The sequence below is a fragment of the Neurospora crassa genome, linkage group III, assembly GCF_000182925.2.
Source record: "Neurospora crassa OR74A linkage group III, whole genome shotgun sequence".
Taxonomy (NCBI): domain Eukaryota; kingdom Fungi; phylum Ascomycota; class Sordariomycetes; order Sordariales; family Sordariaceae; genus Neurospora; species Neurospora crassa.
This window is the reverse complement of record NC_026503.1, coordinates 4,969,149-4,986,118: the sequence shown is the minus strand read 5'-3', so window position 1 is coordinate 4,986,118 and position 16,970 is coordinate 4,969,149. Positions and strand designations below refer to the sequence as shown.

The window sequence follows — 16,970 nt, the reverse complement described above, 5'->3', positions numbered from 1 at the left end:
GATCATGGTCAAATGAATTGAATAGAAGCGACTGAAGCTTGACTCACGGTGACCGGGCATGCATGAGATATCTGCTCCTGACGTACCAGCGATGGCATTGTTCGGTTTTCGGCGACGGAAGGCGGACTGCGATAGCGGCGATGTCCAGCATGTTATCACACTAACACTCTGGTGGCAAAATTGGGCCCATCTGCGATATCGCATAATCCCATTCCGTTCTTACAGTCATTGAACTTGGAAGCCCTGAATTTCTACCAGGCACGACCAAGCATGGCCAAAAAAAGTAAACATATTGCTCATTGGTATTATTCTTATTACTTCGTGCAAGGAAAATGTACGAGGACGACGAACTCGGATGATTAACATCAAGCGATGTCACGGGAACGGTCCGATTCAAGAAAGTTACTCCACTAACATAGCAATGCTGAAAACTGTAGCGTCTGCGATAGGGTCGCATCTCGGCCCATGTTGAGTGACCGCCGTATACTCTCGATTGGCAATACCATCAGCGACACCCGTTTTACTTCCTAGGATTGGACTACGAGATTGAAGATGGGCTAGCCTGTAGTACATGGATCTCAAAGCCCATTCGGTATCATCTGTATATATCACTTGGAAGCTGACGCATTTCTATCGCCGAGTGTCTCGGGTGAGTTCATCAACATATATCTTGCATAGTGTTGGTTTCTATTGAGTCTCTTCGGAATTCCGTGTACCAAGTGTAATATCGAAATTTCCAGTGTTACTCTTGCTTCCTAACTTGATGGTCCAATGTGTTTCACCCCTGACCCTTAAAGGAGACCGGTGTTGAACATACTACCCCCATATTCGGCCTTGCTGCCTTAAGAGTTATGTTCATGAACAGTGCTGACGTTCGGCAGAGAGACAGGTCATGAAGCAGATAGCAACACCGGTCACCATGGCGACAGCTCACTGCGACTGTCGACCGGCCTTGACCATGGGGTATATCCCATGGATCTTGTTTGGGAGAGGAATGGTGATGGTCCTCTTCTTGCATCATCATCACAACAGTGAGGACCCAACTTATCCCACGCAACTTTCAACAGCCGACGCTCAAAGCACTGCAACGCCAAAAAACATCTGATATCAACAAGCATATCGATTCCAAACTTGATCGTCATACAAGATGTACAAGTTGCCCAATTGTCACCTCAGCGAGCTTGACGTCGACATCGACGGGGCAAGCTTGGAGGTCCAGCTTCACCGTGATGGTGCCGAGAAGACAAATCATACAGCTAGAAAAGGAAAGAAGCCGCAAGCCAATCAATCTCGGTACCGCCGTCCGACCCCATGCTCAGTTGAGCATTATCGACATGAGGGAGACTCCGGAGCCGGAAATGACTTGAAGTCTTCCGACGACGCGCCGAGAGGCAGGTCTCGGTCGTCAACATTCACGCCAACCCGGAGCCGAGCCCCAACTCCTCATCCACATGCACATGCACACAAGTCTCAGAAGACAAAAATCAACATGACAGTCCGCTTCACAGGTCCATTGGAGCCGCAGTCCCCTGTACAGAAAGGCGAGACAGCAACCGCGCCGCCCAACAGGAAGTCGGCCATGAAGAGAGAGCCAGAGAGCCAGAAGAGGGAAGAAAAGGCGATGGGGAAAGAGAAAGATCGGGCTGGAGAATCTTCAGAAGCTCATGCTGCGCACCATATCAGGGTGGCAGAGACCCCGAAAGATGTTCAGTTCTGTACTTTGCGCCGCAATACTGACAGACGCTCCTCCGTCCCAAGCACAAGACCGAAGTTCGCCGTCTCGAGGTCGAACACAACATCAAGGCCGATCATCGCTCCAGAGCGCCCACCAAGCCCTCTCATCCCCCAAGCCGTCCCGGCCTCGTTGCGCCTCTCCCAGCGCCGGAGCCGAATCCCGACCTTTTCCTCCTCCGCTTCAGCACCTTCAGCTACGGTAAGATATTGCAAAATTCCTTGTGACGGACCACGCTGACCAGAAAAAGACATCAGAGAGTCACGTCCCCACAGCAGCAAGGGACTTTTTGTTCGACGAGCAGCCCGAGATTTTTACCGGCGCCTCCCACTCAGCCCTCAAGAGCCGTCACACTAGCCTGACCAAGGACAGTTTCTCGCCGCCTTCATCAACCTCATACCTGCAGACGAAACCGAAGGGCAACGGCACCATACTCCCTCCGACGGTCAAGACCGAGCGCCGACCGACGTGCAATGAAGATAGCGGCAATATCAAGAAATGTTCCTCGGCCTCTCCTGTTCACACCAGAGAGATCAAACCGACTGCTTCTCCGCCCAAGTCGCCGCTGCCACCGTCCGCTTCTTTCTCATCATTCCATTCGGCCAAATCTTTTTGGGGTGACCTTTACGCCTCTAGTAGTTGTATCGCTGTCGTGTCCGGCGACAGTTCCAAGACTCCTAAGCCGGCGGCTTTGTCTCGCAACCGCGATGGTTTGCCCAAGACCTCAATGACGTCGTCATCGTCATCGTCGCCGTCGTATCGCCCAGCGAAGAATGACGACAAGACTGTCTCTGGTGAGAATGGCAAGATAAACAGCAAGGCGTTATCCTCGAACTCCCTGTCCCGGTTCCACAACCATTCCAAAAACACTGCCACTGGTTCTACAGCAAGCAGCCCCTCAAGCTTCATCACCGCAAAAAGCCACCTCAGCAACACCAATGCTAGCGACACCGATACCGATACCCCAAGCTCAATGGCCGCCAGCTCTACCTCTATGGTGGCCGAATACATCCCATCCCTGCAATCCGAGCTCTGGAACACGATCACGAACTTCTGCCGCTCCGATGCCTCTTCAGTCTCACCAGAAGAGCGATACTGTGACTGCGACGATTGCGTCTGGGGCGAGGAGAGGAATGTTGCGGGCTGCAGCACGGTCGCTAGGGCCGGAGAAGGATATTGTAGGGCGAGGAGGGTGTAGGCGGAATTGGCACCTCGAAAGATTCGAGCACAGGAGATGGTAAAGGAAGAAAGGGAAATACCTCGCGAGCAGGTCGAGAGCCAGAAGGGGATATGAGATGCGCAGAATGCCTGCCAGTGTTAGCGCAGGGTCACACAGGCTCCGGCCGCTGTACATACCTCTTCTATAGATGAAGCCGTTTTTAGGCCGGGAGGAATTTGTAGTCTTTGATGTAGTTTCGAATGACGATGCTTGGGGTAGCCTCCTCTTACTCTGTGTAAATTTTCGAATGTGATCTCACGGGCGTAGTGATGACAGTGATGATGTCGGTCTTGGTTGAGGGTGATCCAATCGCGTGCCCTTAACGGACTGTTACCTCACTAACAGGAAGTCACAGAAAAAGGCAGCACGCAAGTTAGGTATACATCTTACTCACTTTAGCTGTCCAACCATCCATGCCGTTGCGACAACCAGTTTCACTGCCCGGAAAAAGGAGACGAGCATCAATGGACTCGAAGCTGGGATATATGAATCGAACAGGACATCTTTATCTTTTACATCCGTCACAAGTTAAGCCGAAGTCTTTCTCTCAACGAGTGTCTTCTCCCGTGCCTATTTCGCGACTGTATAACAGGTTTATTGAACACTTTTTGAGCATTGTTCTGATCTTTCCTGTTCTTTTACCACTCGGAGATATTAGTAACACCTTCATGTTTGCGATAATTTCTGTCCTTCAACAGTGGTGGGAGTCGACGGTCACTGTTGTCCGCGAACTCTGATGTTCATGAACCGTGTTGCTGTTCAGAGCTGTTCACCATTCTAGGCAAACAAAACCACCAGTCGCCATGGAGACGAACGTTGTTCAGAGGAGGCGACCACGGTCAACGGTGGTGACAGTCAACCTTGGCCATGGGATATATCCCATTGATTCGTAGGTGTGAGGGACGGTGATTGTTCTCTTTTTGCATCATCGTCATCGCAATCCGACAAATGATCGAACGCGCCTTGCTCAGCCACGACCACAACATCGCAACATTACTACACCATAACAAGGTAGCCGTCTTCTCAGCATCAAGATAGTGTTAAGTCCACGAGATGCTAAGAAGTACCAGATGTCTACCTCCAATCACTTTGACGAGCTGCGCACAGCGCGCAAGGAGGGTGTTCAGCCCCTGCACCGATCGGACACCTCGGACAAGAAGCCAGATCGCTTCCACGAACTGCGAACCGCACGTCGGGAAGGTCAACCCCTGCCTCAGCCGAACACCTCGAAGAAAAGAGACGGCACAACGGAAGGGTCACATGCATACCCCGGATCTCGGTACAGACGTCCGACTCCGCACCAGATCGAGCACCACCGCCAAGATGATGTCGCCGAAGCCTACCCAAAGGGCGACAGCCCCTTGATCGACGACCTGAGAAGGAGGATCAGATCCCCTCCCCCTCCCCGGACAACACCACATCCTCGTGCTTCGGCGCGGCGCATAACGAAGAAGACGGTACGATGGGCAGATCCTCTTGAACAGCCGACTCCGGAAAGGATCAGATCGGAAGAAAAGAGGAGGGACTTGGAGAAACCGAAGAGCGACGAGGAGAAGTGTCCGGAGGAAGGCCAGCCTTGTACTATCCGCCGTTACAAACCCTCAAGCATACCACGACCTAAGCGCCGCGGTTCAGGTGCTCAAATCACCCAGCCATCCTGTTCCGACCGTCGCCAAACCCCGAGCTTCACCATCGAGTTGGTACTAGCGCCTCAAGCTGGCCAGTCTCCTCAACGCCCCTTAAGTCCCCTCATCCCACAGGCAATGCCGGCGCCATTGCGAATTTCGCCCCTCAAGTCGTCAACGCGCCGTACCGCAAACACCATTCCCCCTTCTGTTTCCGCTCGAGGATTCCAGGTAAGATAACACTGATCAACGAAGATGATTGACCACGCTGACTTTTAGATATCAGGCCAAACCACCAACCAGGAGTTTTTCCTTCCAGGGCCAACCCGAGGTCACTACCCTCAGTCCAGGTCGTCGCCTCTCCCGCCAGAAACATGCCCCCTCGACCGTCCAAGAGAAACTTTCCTCCTCTCAGCCTGCAACCACCTTTTTGAAGGAAAGGCCCAAGCGTCGAGGTACCGTCCGCCCACCCCAGTCCGAGACCAAGCCCGCTTCCGCCGCGGGCAAGACCGAGAGCAACACACCATCGCTCTCCTCCTCCTCCTCCTCGACATCTTCCTTCCACACTGCGAAGAGTTTCTGGAGTGAAGTCAGCGATGACGATAGCAAGAATCGCCACTCTTCTCCTCTGAAGTCCTTGTCTCCCACCAAGCCAAGCCCAGCTGATGTGACTGTCGATCGTACTTCCAGTAGTTCATCCAAGACTATTGTTTCCAAGATCCCGGGCCCCGGCTCGGCATCAAGCTCCTCCTTCCATGCCGCCAAGAAATTTTGGGCTGGAATAAGTAGCAGTAGCAGCTGTGGTGCCATCGTTGATGGTGCAGAGGATGTGAAGATCCCTTGTGGTCCCTCTGCTGCAGCTCACCGCGCGGAGGTGTGCAAGACTTCCAAGGTGGCGGAGTTGGCGCGGTACACGGTCAATAGACCCGTGATGGAGACTGCCCAAAACAGCATTTCCAGGATCCCCGTCTCGCGCTCCGAAAGTGCTTCCGCTGGTCGTAATCAAGCCAAGTACATGTCTAGGATACCGGTATCTTCTACACCGTCGTATCATGTAACAAACACTCAGCAGAGCCGATATACCCCCCTTCGTGCTGTTAGTGGCGTGGCTGCTTCCCGGTTCCAGTCCAGCTTGAAGTCTCCTGATGGTGGTGGTTCGACCATGAGCAGCTCTTCCAGCTCCTTATCCTATCAAACGGCACAAAGCCATCCCAGCGTCGGCAGCGACAGTGCTAGCCGCAAGATGAAGAGCGCAGCCATCACTGCCTCCGATCTTCCAAGCAACGACTCAGTCCCAGCTGAATCTACACTCTCCATCCAAGCGCAGCTGTGGCACGACGTACTGAAGCTCTGTACTTCTGGGCTGTCTTCTTGCCCGCCACTCTGCGACTGCAACGATTGTATCTGGTCCAGTCAAGAGGAAATTGATCGCTGCAGCATGGTAGCGCACGTGGACGATGGAGAGTGTCATGAGCGGTAGAAAACGATCGATGTGTGGAAGACGATGTGTGGAAGACGAAGCGCGGCGGACAGGGACAAAGCTGGAGAAGAAACAGGAATCGGTAATGGTGTGGAATCCCGGTCGGTGGTGGTCTAGGGAGTCGTGGTTCGACGTTTCGGTCGTTGAGTGGCCATGAAGTCGGTCGCGCGAGTCGTGGACAGCCGCGTTGGGAGGATTTGCTTGTCTGGAAATGGGCAAATGTTAGCAGTTTGGAGATGGAGAGAGAGGAAAAAACAAGGAGGATTGGCAACGGAAGAGTGTAAAGTTGTGTAAAGTACCTTCTTTGGGCGGGAGGAATGAGATGCAGTAATGCCTGCCGGTGATGACGAGGGGGGCCAAGAAGGAAGGAACTCCAGGCGGCACGGATCCGGCAACGGTCCACGACCGAAGCTGGCGGGAACTTGGTTCATGTCCGGATGGAAAGAATGAGAATTTTAAAGGTTACAGATAATGAGTTTCGGAATGAGATCTCCAGTGTTATGCCCATGGCTGTGTTGGTTGTGATTTGATGTGATCGCTTGCTTCGAAATTCTGTTACTCCACTAACAGAAGTTCGCCGAAACGTGCCCAACTGCTGATAGTATTGTATCTTATTCCCACCGTATCCTGCTCAATGGACCGCACGTACTTCCTCCCGTGCGTCCACAATGGCCGTCGTGAAAAACACGAATGTTTGCTCCTGCTCAACATTTCGCGACATATCACCTTTATCTCCGTTACATCTACATTTGCTATTTTCTATCCTAAACAACATAGCTGCTTTCCTCATTCATTTTTTTCCTTCTCGACTTGGGAACCCATCCATGGCATTTCCAGGTCCAATACATCTGTGACTCCGACTGACGTGATCGGTAGACTCACCCATGTTTTCAGGCCGCCATGCTTAAAAGCCTAGTTTTCTACACCATCTATACCATTTCCTTCCCCATGTCTCCCTATTCAAGCCTATCACCACCAAAATGTGCCAGGAGAGGTTGGAGGGAAGGCATGTCAAATTCAACTTTGGGTTGATGTATGAAGAGAGGCAGTGGGAGGGCAATCAAGAGACGAAAGGTATTGGGAATGTGTGGGGTTGTTTGGGAGGAGGTAGGAGGGGGTGGATGTGGGATGAAGCACTGCAGCCTCCGTTGCTCTGGATTCTGGAATCATATATACCCCGTGCTTGTCACAAATCCCCAGTAGGTCGACCAACTGCCCGCTCCACGAATGACAGCAGCATGCTCAGATCTTTCACTTTAGCAGTTGATCGTCCGCCTATCGTGGGTCAACGACTCAACATGCCGCCGGTGTATCATCTCAAGTGACGGCGATGCTCAAGGTTCATCAACATCAGAACACTAACGGCCGCAACGGGCGTAAGGGGGGGGTCAAACTGGCAACAATGCGTTTGCAATCATACACAGAGGCTCAAGACAATTCACTCGCTGGTGAAGGCCAGCCTTTGATCGGGATGGGAGTATGACGCAGGGAACCAAGGTGCAATATCCTGTGACCCGACTTCAATCCTTCTGCTATAAACCCACCACATCCGATCATCACCACCGGTATCGTTGTCCCAAAACAACGATTTTCGCTGAAAATCTTCAACCAACACACTGCAAGAGCATCGCTTGACACCCAGAGAACACTTTACATTATACCTACCCAAGATGTGCTTCTCCATCGAGAAAACCTACACCATCTGTGGCCACAGGTCAACCAAGAGGTGGATCTGCAGGGCGTTCTCCCGCAGGGAATTCCACAACAAGTACGGGTTCCGAGTTACAAAGATCACTCGAAAGTCCACTTGTTTACCTAGGAACAAAAGCGGAATCGAGTTCGGTTTTTGTCCTGATTGTGTGAAAGCTCGCAATCGTTAGAAGGCAGCCAGTGATGTGCTAAACAAGGTAAACTTCTCGTATAATGAACGCTTTTTTGAAAAAGGAGGCAATAAGAGGGATTCTAACCGCATCGACAGCGATTTGGATCGGTCGACACTACACTAGACACACAATAAGCACAGGGGCACTGAGGGCGGTTGCGACGATCAGACACCATGAGAAACCTCGTCAACACACTCAAACCTCGCTCCATCAACCATTAAAAACCCAACAAAAAAGCGACGTTCAGCGTCAACAAGCGCAACATCATACACAGGCTCCCACCTACGATCACGAAGCCATGGAACAACTACGCACATGAACCCGAAGAAATAGGCACCTGGAGGTGCCGATACTTAAAGATCACTTTGGACAACGAAAGCGGTGCATCTCCACCGACCAAACTCCAATGAACAAGATTCGTTGGCGGAAGCCGAAAATATCACGACCAAGGGTCCGGCATTTTTCCACGGCAAGGGATTTGGGACGGCGACTCCGATACTGTCGTGCGCGGAGCATCGAAATCCTAGCAGGGACGAGCAGACTCCTCACACTAGATTGTTGTCCAGGCGGGGTGAGAGCAGGAATCTGAATGCCGTTGTGTCGATGGGAGGCGGCGGGGGCGTCGCAGATTCCGGTGCCGGATGGTGAGTCCTACGGGATTAACACAGAAACCAGGGATAAAATCAATGAGTTGACAACGATGGGCGAACCGTACGAAACTCTGCATACAACATGGTGAGAAGCAGGTGCAGATAGAGGTACCTATCTTTAAGGAAACAGACAATGGAAAATAAACCGTGGACAGCATGATTTATGATGGTGATGGTATACCTTCGTGCACATCCGACTTCCCAAACGACGCAGACATTGTTCCTTTCTGACACACCTACAGCAGAACCTTGAGAAATCCAGGCCGGAACATGGAGAAAGGTTTTTTTTATCATCAGGCATATGCCCGATTACTTCTACAGCACATGCGCTGACATATAAGCACGTCCAGTTGGTTAGATCACTGAAACTTGCGTGCGTTGAAATGGACATAGCATATTTTCCTCCCTCCGCTCTCGAAAGCGTTGCATCTATTTACCTGCAATTCAACCTCCGCAAAAATTCATTAGACGGACTTCCAAACGAAGCCCTTCGGTGTTGATGTCCATGCCGCTGTCATATTTCCATGCTGAGATCGAAAACAACTAACCGCTGGGCCCTCTGACCTACGCTACGGAAGGCGATCCTGTTCAGTGTTCAAGCGGGGAAGGCGAGAACAGAACCTTGATTCTGCACTTTCCTGTGCTGAGCAAATATGCGACCTGGAGTTTTATCCGTTTATTCCATTCACCGGCAGGCGACAGTAAACCTGATAAAATCGATCTGGCGACGACGATTTAAAGTCGAAACCTCCACTCGAGCTTCCTACTTCATCCCTTTCTGAACCACAACTTACCTTCCTCAGGAACATTGGAACCAACCCGTCTTTTCCCAACACATTGAACCATTTCTTTATCCAAAAAAAGAAAAAAGAAAAAAAAAACCATCCTCGCCAACGATGTCGCCTCCCGAGAAATCACAACCGAGCGCCCGCTGGGCTGCTACTCTACAGAGAGCCCGCCTTGAGCTTGAGATATTGTCCGGCGAGGTCAGCGAGCATCCCAGACCCCTCGTCGTTTGTCGGCAGTGCAGGGAAACTAACCCCAAGAGGAAAACAGACATTCACCCTCCCCAGTTCCCCCAAGCAGGCCGCGTTGCCCTTTACGACGTCATCCTCGACAGATTCCGACGAGATTCCCTGGTCGGTTGTCGTGAGAAAGAAGGGAAAGAAGGGCAAGAGAAAGGGCAGGAACAATGTCGGCATCAGGGATTCACCCGCCAAGGTCAGTGAGCATCTTGTTGTCAAGGACCTCCGTAGCAGTCAACTGACTTCGACACGGCAAATAGTCTCCTTCCTTCTCAATCTGCGGCTCCTTCGAGAAACCCGTGAGCTGGAGTACCAGGGAGGTAATGAAGGCAAGGACGGAGTGGAAGCACAAGAAGCAGCGGGTGTACACCTACACCCCCTTGCCCAAGGACTTCCAGGTCTACGAGGACACCAAGGCCCTATCAAAGAGCAAAAGGCGTCGCATCATCGGCGCTCACCGATTCCACCCACAGCACGGACTAGAGTCGATCAACGAGAACAACGAGCTCTTGCTACTGAAGGTCAGGTTGCCCAGGGTCGATCCGATCCCACACCAGCGACTGGGTCCCGTGGCGGTTGTCCCTGCGCCCATCCAGGCCAAGACACCCTCGTGGTCACAGGTGGCTATCAGGCCAGCCGTGCCAGTCGTGCCAGTCGTGCCAGTCGTGCCAGTTGTGCCCAAAGTGCCGGTTAAACCATCCTTCACCAGAGTATCGGTTACGCCACCCGTGACCAAGCCGGCCGTGCCCGGGGTCCCGGCGGCCAAGGCACCCGTCGCGCTCAAGAAGGAGAAGAAGTCCCAGCCTCAAGCCCAGCGTCCAGCAAGCCAAGTATCTCCAAGGGCAGTGTCACCCGCGACACCCAAGTTGCGAAAGTCGCCCGTCGACTCGACCCTCCGTGGGCAGGGCTCTAAATCAGTCGAGATGGAAAAACCAACCCCAACTCCGATTAGGACGCTCTCGTGGTCGCAAGTAGCAGCCAAACCGGCCGTGCCCAAAGTTCCGATTAAGCGCTGAATGACCGATCAATCTGAAGTGCAAACCAACCCTGCGATGCTAGAGCCTGTGGTCCCGATTGATGTCATGGACAATAAGGAAGACGATGAAGCCGACGAGACTCTCCATCACCCGCTTTCCACAAGTCAAGTCATTCGGTCATAGCCAGGTGGCTATCAATCCCGCCGTGCGTGCCTGAAGTGTCGCCGATCAATCCGCCGACCAAGCGCGAGCTCAACAGGTCACATACTCTGGATCATCAAAGCGTAGAGGTATTCAGGGGTTGTTTCACCAGCGACACTCAAAGTCGGGCCAATCTCTTTGCAGCCATAGTCCAACAATGCGATCCCTTCGGTGAAACCCGCCCGCTTCAAGGGGTTGCAACTTTGGAGAGCCAGATAATGTTGGTGCATAAACTTTGGGAGATGGAAGACGCGGATGCCTCGGCATTTGACTGGACCCTTCCATCGGAGGGTTTCGGAGTACGGGGTACCGTTACCGAAAATGCTCGATAGATAGGAGGTTGCTTGATGGATTAGGTATTATTGTTGGGGTTGCAGAAAGGATAAGGTACCGAGGGGAAGTGGGAAGAAGCAACGAAAAAGGTTATTTGGGCCGGTTGGTGACTTGGTGGTAGGGTAAGGTAGCAAGGATTGGTGGTATTTTCGGATCTGCTGCGTGGCTTTTTCGGCATACAATGTCGTAGTAGTAGCACAGGCAGGGTATGGTAGTAGTTATAGCGCTGGGTTGCGGTACTGAACAGGCGGGAGAAGAAAAAAAGAAGGAAAAAAAAAACGAACGAGAATGAATTGAAGCGAGTTTTCGAGTCCGGTTCAACTACCCATTATGGCTTGCAGACAGGATTTCGTCATCATGTGTCATCAATGTCATTCAACGGGACGTCTATTATTTCCTATGATTTCCCCTATGTTCTTTCCTGGGTGCCGTTGTAAAATGGTACAGCAATGGACGGTAAGTAGGTAAGGTAGTAGTGGAAGGAGATTACTAGCTAAGGTAGTATCGCACTGTGCTGCCTTGCATTCCATCATGTTCATCGTTCCATGATACAGTACAGTACTACCTACTACGTACCTCGGCCTTCCAAACACCGACCCTTCGATCCCACGTAGCAGTCGACACCATGTCAAATCGACATCGACACCCAAGTGGAAGTCAAAGTGGATGTCGTCGTCGTCGTCCGCATTGTTGTTGCGCCCCGTACACTAGTAACTAAGGGTGGGTACGGGCTTTTCCCCAATGTGTATCATGGATTAAGTATTCTATTCCATTTGCGGAAATCATGTTCTTTCAAGAGGCCCATCTCTCTAGCGTACTGTGGCCGAAATTGCATGGTGGGTCTGGAATCGCACTGTGTTTTTCCCCTGACTTCAGTTGCCTTATCGGTCTCGCTTCCCACAAAAAAAGTTGGTTTCTCACCAGGTCCAGGACCCGACTCCAAACACTGGCAACACCTCCAGAGTAATATGGACTAGACTGAGTAAAGTTAGATATTCTGCAAGTCCTCTTGATAGTGTGAAACGGGTTTCAGAAAAGTCAATGCGTTGTGGGAGTCCAACCATCGCCGTGTTGTTACTTACCTACCTAGGTACCTAGCTGAAGAAGAAGAAGGCCTTTCGTTGTGAGGATCTGCTATCTTGATGTAAGCGAGCCGTTGGACTTTGACAGACACTCTTCATTTCTGACGAATCGTAAGATGGCTCTTTGATGAGTAATGATCCTAATGCAGAAATCGTATCACTCAAGAAATCACCTCATCGTCCTCTTTCGGTTAAACCTTCTATCGTTGTCGACGCGGTGATTTGCCCAAATACCTACCGAACTTCCAAAAAGATCGATCGACGACTCCAACCGTCCACCTCCCCACACCGACATGGAACTTTCCACAACCCATGGAAGCAGCCATCGAACCCCCCCCACATGTCAAGAACTGGAGGATGTGTTGCTATGCCGCCGTTCCCCGTACTATTGATCAGGCAAATTGGCCGGATCGACAGGGGACATTTCCGCTTCCAGTCTCCTCTATTTTTGGCTCCCGGCTTCCCGCTCGCTTATCCCGACCGTGATCTCGGTAACTCGGTAGACGTCCCCTCAGCCTCCCAAAATATCTCGCCTGTCGTTATATTACACCTGGCCCGTCCCCATTTCATGATCTCGCCCTACAAATGTGTACATGCCCCCTATGCCTGCCCGTTATCTCCGGTCCGGCAGCCCTACATATTCCCGCTGATCACCTCATGTCTCGAGCTGCTGCCGGTGCAATGCCAACCATCAGACTTGCTACTGCTACTGCTACTGCTACTGCTACTGCTACTGCTGCTGCAACTACCACCACCACACGGGCGCCGAACAACAGGAGGAATGCCATCACCAAGCACCACGACAGGGACAACGAGAACATGATAGCGACAGAAAAGACGACCGTCACAGAGGCAGTCATACCGGCGACCATACTACTTTGTTTGCCACCATGAAGATAACTGTCGACCATATACCCAACAACAACAACAAAACACCAACAACAACACAATAACACATTCCTTTACAACTATACAACAACAAAAACAATCCCGGCAACCCACGGTCATCCGGGCCTTCGCGATGGGTCGTGGCGGAGGATTGGTCTTCACGGGCATGCCGCGGAGGAGAGAGGTCCTCGGAACCGGAATCATTCGATGGGAAAAGGTTATCAACCCGGATGGGTCGGTGACTTGGCAAGAGGCCCAACCCACTACAGCATCGGTCAATTCCAAGAAGGAAGAGAAGGGCACAAAGGCTGAGAAGCAAAAGCTCGAAAGACCAAGCTGGATTGAAACCAAGAAGGAGGCCACCACCACCAACACGAAGCGGCCTGCCAAGGAAGTGGAGGACCTCACAGCACAGAAGGAGCCGAAGGTAGAAGCGGCGAGACCCAGACGTGCTTTCAGCTTCCACCAGACAGAGGAGAAGAAGACCGAACGGGCGGAGAAGACCACCACCCACGTCGAGGAAATCCGTTTCAGCGCGCCGATCCGGAAGGACGACGAAAAGAAGGGGGGTTTTGTCGCTGGACTCGCCACCAAGTTCGGCAGCACGAAGAAAGCAGAGGATATGCCCAACCCGAAGAAGGACGTACCCCTACAAGTTGAGATTCAACCTACCTCGGCCTCTACCTCTACGCACCACACTTTCCTCCACTTACCCACCGAGGAGAAACTCAACACACCACCACCCCCTCTCAGCCCACCAACGACACAAGAGAAGAAAATCAACCCCATTGCCGACGACTACTTCTCTCACTCCCACTGGTCAATCCGCGACGATAGCAAGCAAGAATCCGACGCCGAACTCGCCCAGCGCCTCGCCAACACCGAAAAGATCTTTCGCCAACAAGAACAAAAGATCCAAGCCGCTCTCGACAGGATTCGCGATCTGGAACGCCAACTTGCCTCGGGCTTCACAACTGCAACTGCAACCGGCGAAAAGGATGATGATGAAGAAGTCCAAACAGAAACCGGCACCACCAAAACATGGGACAACGAGTCCATCGCAGCCGGCGGGCGCGAATCCGGGCCACACTTTAGACAGTTGCAGCATGGCAACTCCTCTTCAAAAGGTCCGCTCCCCTGTTTCTCTGGTGATGAACCGCCCTTCCATTATCGGGTTTTGACCGTCAACAGCCACAAGCCCCAAGTGATCAACAACAACAACATGAACGTCCGAGAGCAGCGACACCACCTTCATCACGAGGACATCGTCATCGACAACAGCGACAGCGACGACAACAACAGCAGGACACCCAGTCCCATAGCAGTCACTTTCAACATCCCTGCACCACCACCACCAAAGCCGGCAGCTGCTAGTCTCAACCCTCCTCCTCCTCCTTCCAAAAGACAACAACAGCTTCCCACCAAGACCGCCTTTTCTTTGGATCCCATAACCAAAAGCCCTCAATCCTTTGTCCTCCAAAGTCTCAAACATGAACCCACCCCATCTTCAGTTAAGACAACAACAACCAGAACAAATACAAAAAAACATAAACCGCTTCCTCTCCTCCCCACCGACGCCCGCGCCATCCATGTTGTACGACCCAGTCTGCGATCCCCCTTATCACCTTCATCACCTTCTTCTTCATCCACATTATCCCCCACAACCCCTACATTCCCCCCAACACCGACATCACCATCACCAACAACAACAACCCCCACCAAACCCTCCTTCTGCATCCCCCCCTCTCCTCATCCTCATCCATATCCTCCAAACTCAAGCGCCAACAGACCCCCAAGCAGACCAACCTACCACCGCTCCGTCTCCAACTTTAAAAACAAACTCAAGCTTCGTCCGCTTACGCCCATCCCTGAGGAACCGTGTCCGTTGAAACGCAGACCGCGGGTGAGGATGCGGAGGAGCATGTCGCGGAGCATGTCGTTGTCAATGGCGGGGGATTGTGATGCGAGAAGACCTTCGTCAGGGTCGGTGTCGGTGTCGGGGTCGGGGAATAATAACATGAAGAGTTTTGGTGAAGAGGGACGGGAACATGAAGGTGGTTGCGCTAGGTTGAAAAGGGAGGAGAAGTGGAAAAGAGAGGGGTGGAGGTTGTTGGAGCGGGTTTGGACTAATTGAGGGGAATAATATGAGGAATAAAGAGGGGAGAACTTGAGGGTTGGTTATAAAGAGCAGGAAGGGACTCGGAAGGGAGAGAGGATTGGGTTGTTTGTAGGAGGGCGGTCGTTCCGGGATCGCGGGCTGCCGAAAATGGGGGAGACACGCGAGTTGTGTAACCATTATTGTAACATCTGTGAAAAAAGAAAAAAGGAACTGTAAAATAGGAACAAGGAGATTATTAAAAAAAAATTGGGAAACTTGCATTGCTGTGAGTATGTGCCAGCACGGCCAGAGAGTCGTCTGTGGTGTCAATCACGCGGTCAACGTGTATTTGTTTTGGGTATCATAGCGGAGATCAAGCTCCCAAATGTCCGTTAACTGTGTTTATTGCCGAACTTGGTTGTAAATTCCACCATGACACCTGGATCGACGTGCAGATGTTGTGTGAACCCTTCCCTCGTGCCTTGCAGATGCCAGCAATCCCGTACACGATCCTTCCCATGATCTCTTGAATTCCACCCCGGCCCCCATGCTCCGCCCTTTCCATTTCAGTATTTAATACTTCTCTTTCTCTACTCCTGCCATGACAAATCCACGTCCCTATTACACCCACCGTGGTCGCTGTTCACAAACCCGGTCGAAGCGCTGCCACACTCCCACTCTCGCCTCCATCACCCTCACGACATGCGGCAACGTTCAAAACCAGGCCGGGCCATTTGTTAGGATGCCGGGTATTGATCCGTGACTGAGCTACAAACAGTATCACATCTCGCAGGTTACCAGCCGGAATACAATGTTTCTCGGCCGAGATAGGTGCCTGCCGGAGCCTCCGTGGCCGATGTGCATCGTTCGGTTGGTGAGTCCAATTCATCGTACGCGTGCAAAGTGATGGCTTTCCTTCGATGGAGCACAACGTGCGGTGGGACCGGAGGTGGTTGGTCGTCCGTATCTGGCTTGGAACCGTTTTCGTCTGGGATTGGCGGCAACGGGCGGTGCAGCGGGTGTCGACCGGTGAGGATCGGCTTATAGGACATCGGCAGGAGAGGTATTGCATCTTGGAGCCGGTGGAAGAACTGCTCTCCAGTTGCTTCCTGGACCTTTCGATTTGTATGTTTATCGACTTCCTGGAGGACGAGAGGTGCGCAGGCTGTTTGTCCGCGAGTATCAAAGCTACCGAGAGCTGGGTGTAATGTCGGTAAGGAATTCGGTTGACGTAGGCGCAACCTTCTTCCGTCGCCTCTACGCGCAGAAGTGGTAACAGTCAAGAATTTCCAGTCCTCTCTGGTGGTGTGATGAGCTGTCGGCAAGTCCCTCGGTCTACGCAGTCCCACTCTTCTCTCGTTGTCTCTTGACACAGGCTTGGTGACAGCGCTGAGAGTCCAGCTCTCTTTGATGGTTGAAGGCGATCCCGGAAAGGCCCTCGGACCATGTAAAGCCCTCCTCTCTTTGCTTATTTCCGAGTTCTTGGACTTGTTATCGAGCTCCTCTTTGTTGACTCTCGGAAGATGAATGTGATGGAAAACCTCGCTCTTGGAGCCGACTGCTAGGCCAGACCGCGTACCCTTGTTGCCATGTTGCTCCTTTGCATCCGGCGTCTTGCTACTTTTAGCCATGCTCGCCTCCCAGTTCTTCGTCCGGCATTGTGTGCAGATTCCTTGCTTCGTACACTGGAGATATATTGGGGTCTTTCTGCAGAGCTCATGTCTGTTGTTCTCGTGGAGGATGGGTGGACTGCAGCGAGCGCCGCGGCATTCTGTGT

General features: G+C 52.2%; 5 protein-coding genes across 5 annotated transcripts; 4 read left to right on the top strand and 1 right to left on the bottom strand.

Moving 5' to 3' along the window:
* Positions 1-1,147: 1,147 nt before the first annotated feature.
* On the top strand, positions 1,148-2,930 carry NCU08542 (hypothetical protein; the record flags this gene model as incomplete). The annotated part of the gene is made up of 2 exons (XM_957931.3): positions 1,148-1,852; positions 1,977-2,930. The coding sequence occupies 2 exons, from the start codon at positions 1,148-1,150 to the stop codon at positions 2,928-2,930; spliced, it is 1,659 nt and encodes a 552-aa protein (XP_963024.3).
* An 824-nt stretch (positions 2,931-3,754) lies between these two features.
* Positions 3,755-6,056, top strand: NCU08543 (hypothetical protein; the record flags this gene model as incomplete). The annotated part of the gene is made up of 3 exons (XM_957932.1): positions 3,755-3,840; positions 3,967-4,807; positions 4,863-6,056. 3 exons carry the CDS (start codon positions 3,755-3,757, stop codon positions 6,054-6,056), a joined length of 2,121 nt encoding a protein of 706 aa, XP_963025.1.
* A 3,429-nt stretch (positions 6,057-9,485) lies between these two features.
* NCU08544 (hypothetical protein) lies at positions 9,486-10,737 on the top strand (the record flags this gene model as incomplete). Its single annotated transcript, XM_957933.2, has 3 exons — positions 9,486-9,575; positions 9,646-9,810; positions 9,875-10,737. 3 exons carry the CDS (start codon positions 9,486-9,488, stop codon positions 10,628-10,630), a joined length of 1,011 nt encoding a protein of 336 aa, XP_963026.1. The 3' UTR covers positions 10,631-10,737.
* Positions 10,738-13,216: 2,479 nt separating this feature from the next.
* On the top strand, positions 13,217-14,928 carry NCU08545 (hypothetical protein; the record flags this gene model as incomplete). Its single annotated transcript, XM_957934.2, has 2 exons — positions 13,217-14,605; positions 14,701-14,928. The coding sequence occupies exons 1-2, from the start codon at positions 13,229-13,231 to the stop codon at positions 14,926-14,928; spliced, it is 1,605 nt and encodes a 534-aa protein (XP_963027.2). The 5' UTR covers positions 13,217-13,228.
* A 908-nt stretch (positions 14,929-15,836) lies between these two features.
* Positions 15,837-16,824, bottom strand: NCU08546 (hypothetical protein; the record flags this gene model as incomplete). The annotated part of the gene is made up of 2 exons (XM_957935.1): positions 15,837-16,358; positions 16,543-16,824. 2 exons carry the CDS (start codon positions 16,822-16,824, stop codon positions 15,837-15,839), a joined length of 804 nt encoding a protein of 267 aa, XP_963028.1.
* Positions 16,825-16,970: the final 146 nt, after the last annotated feature.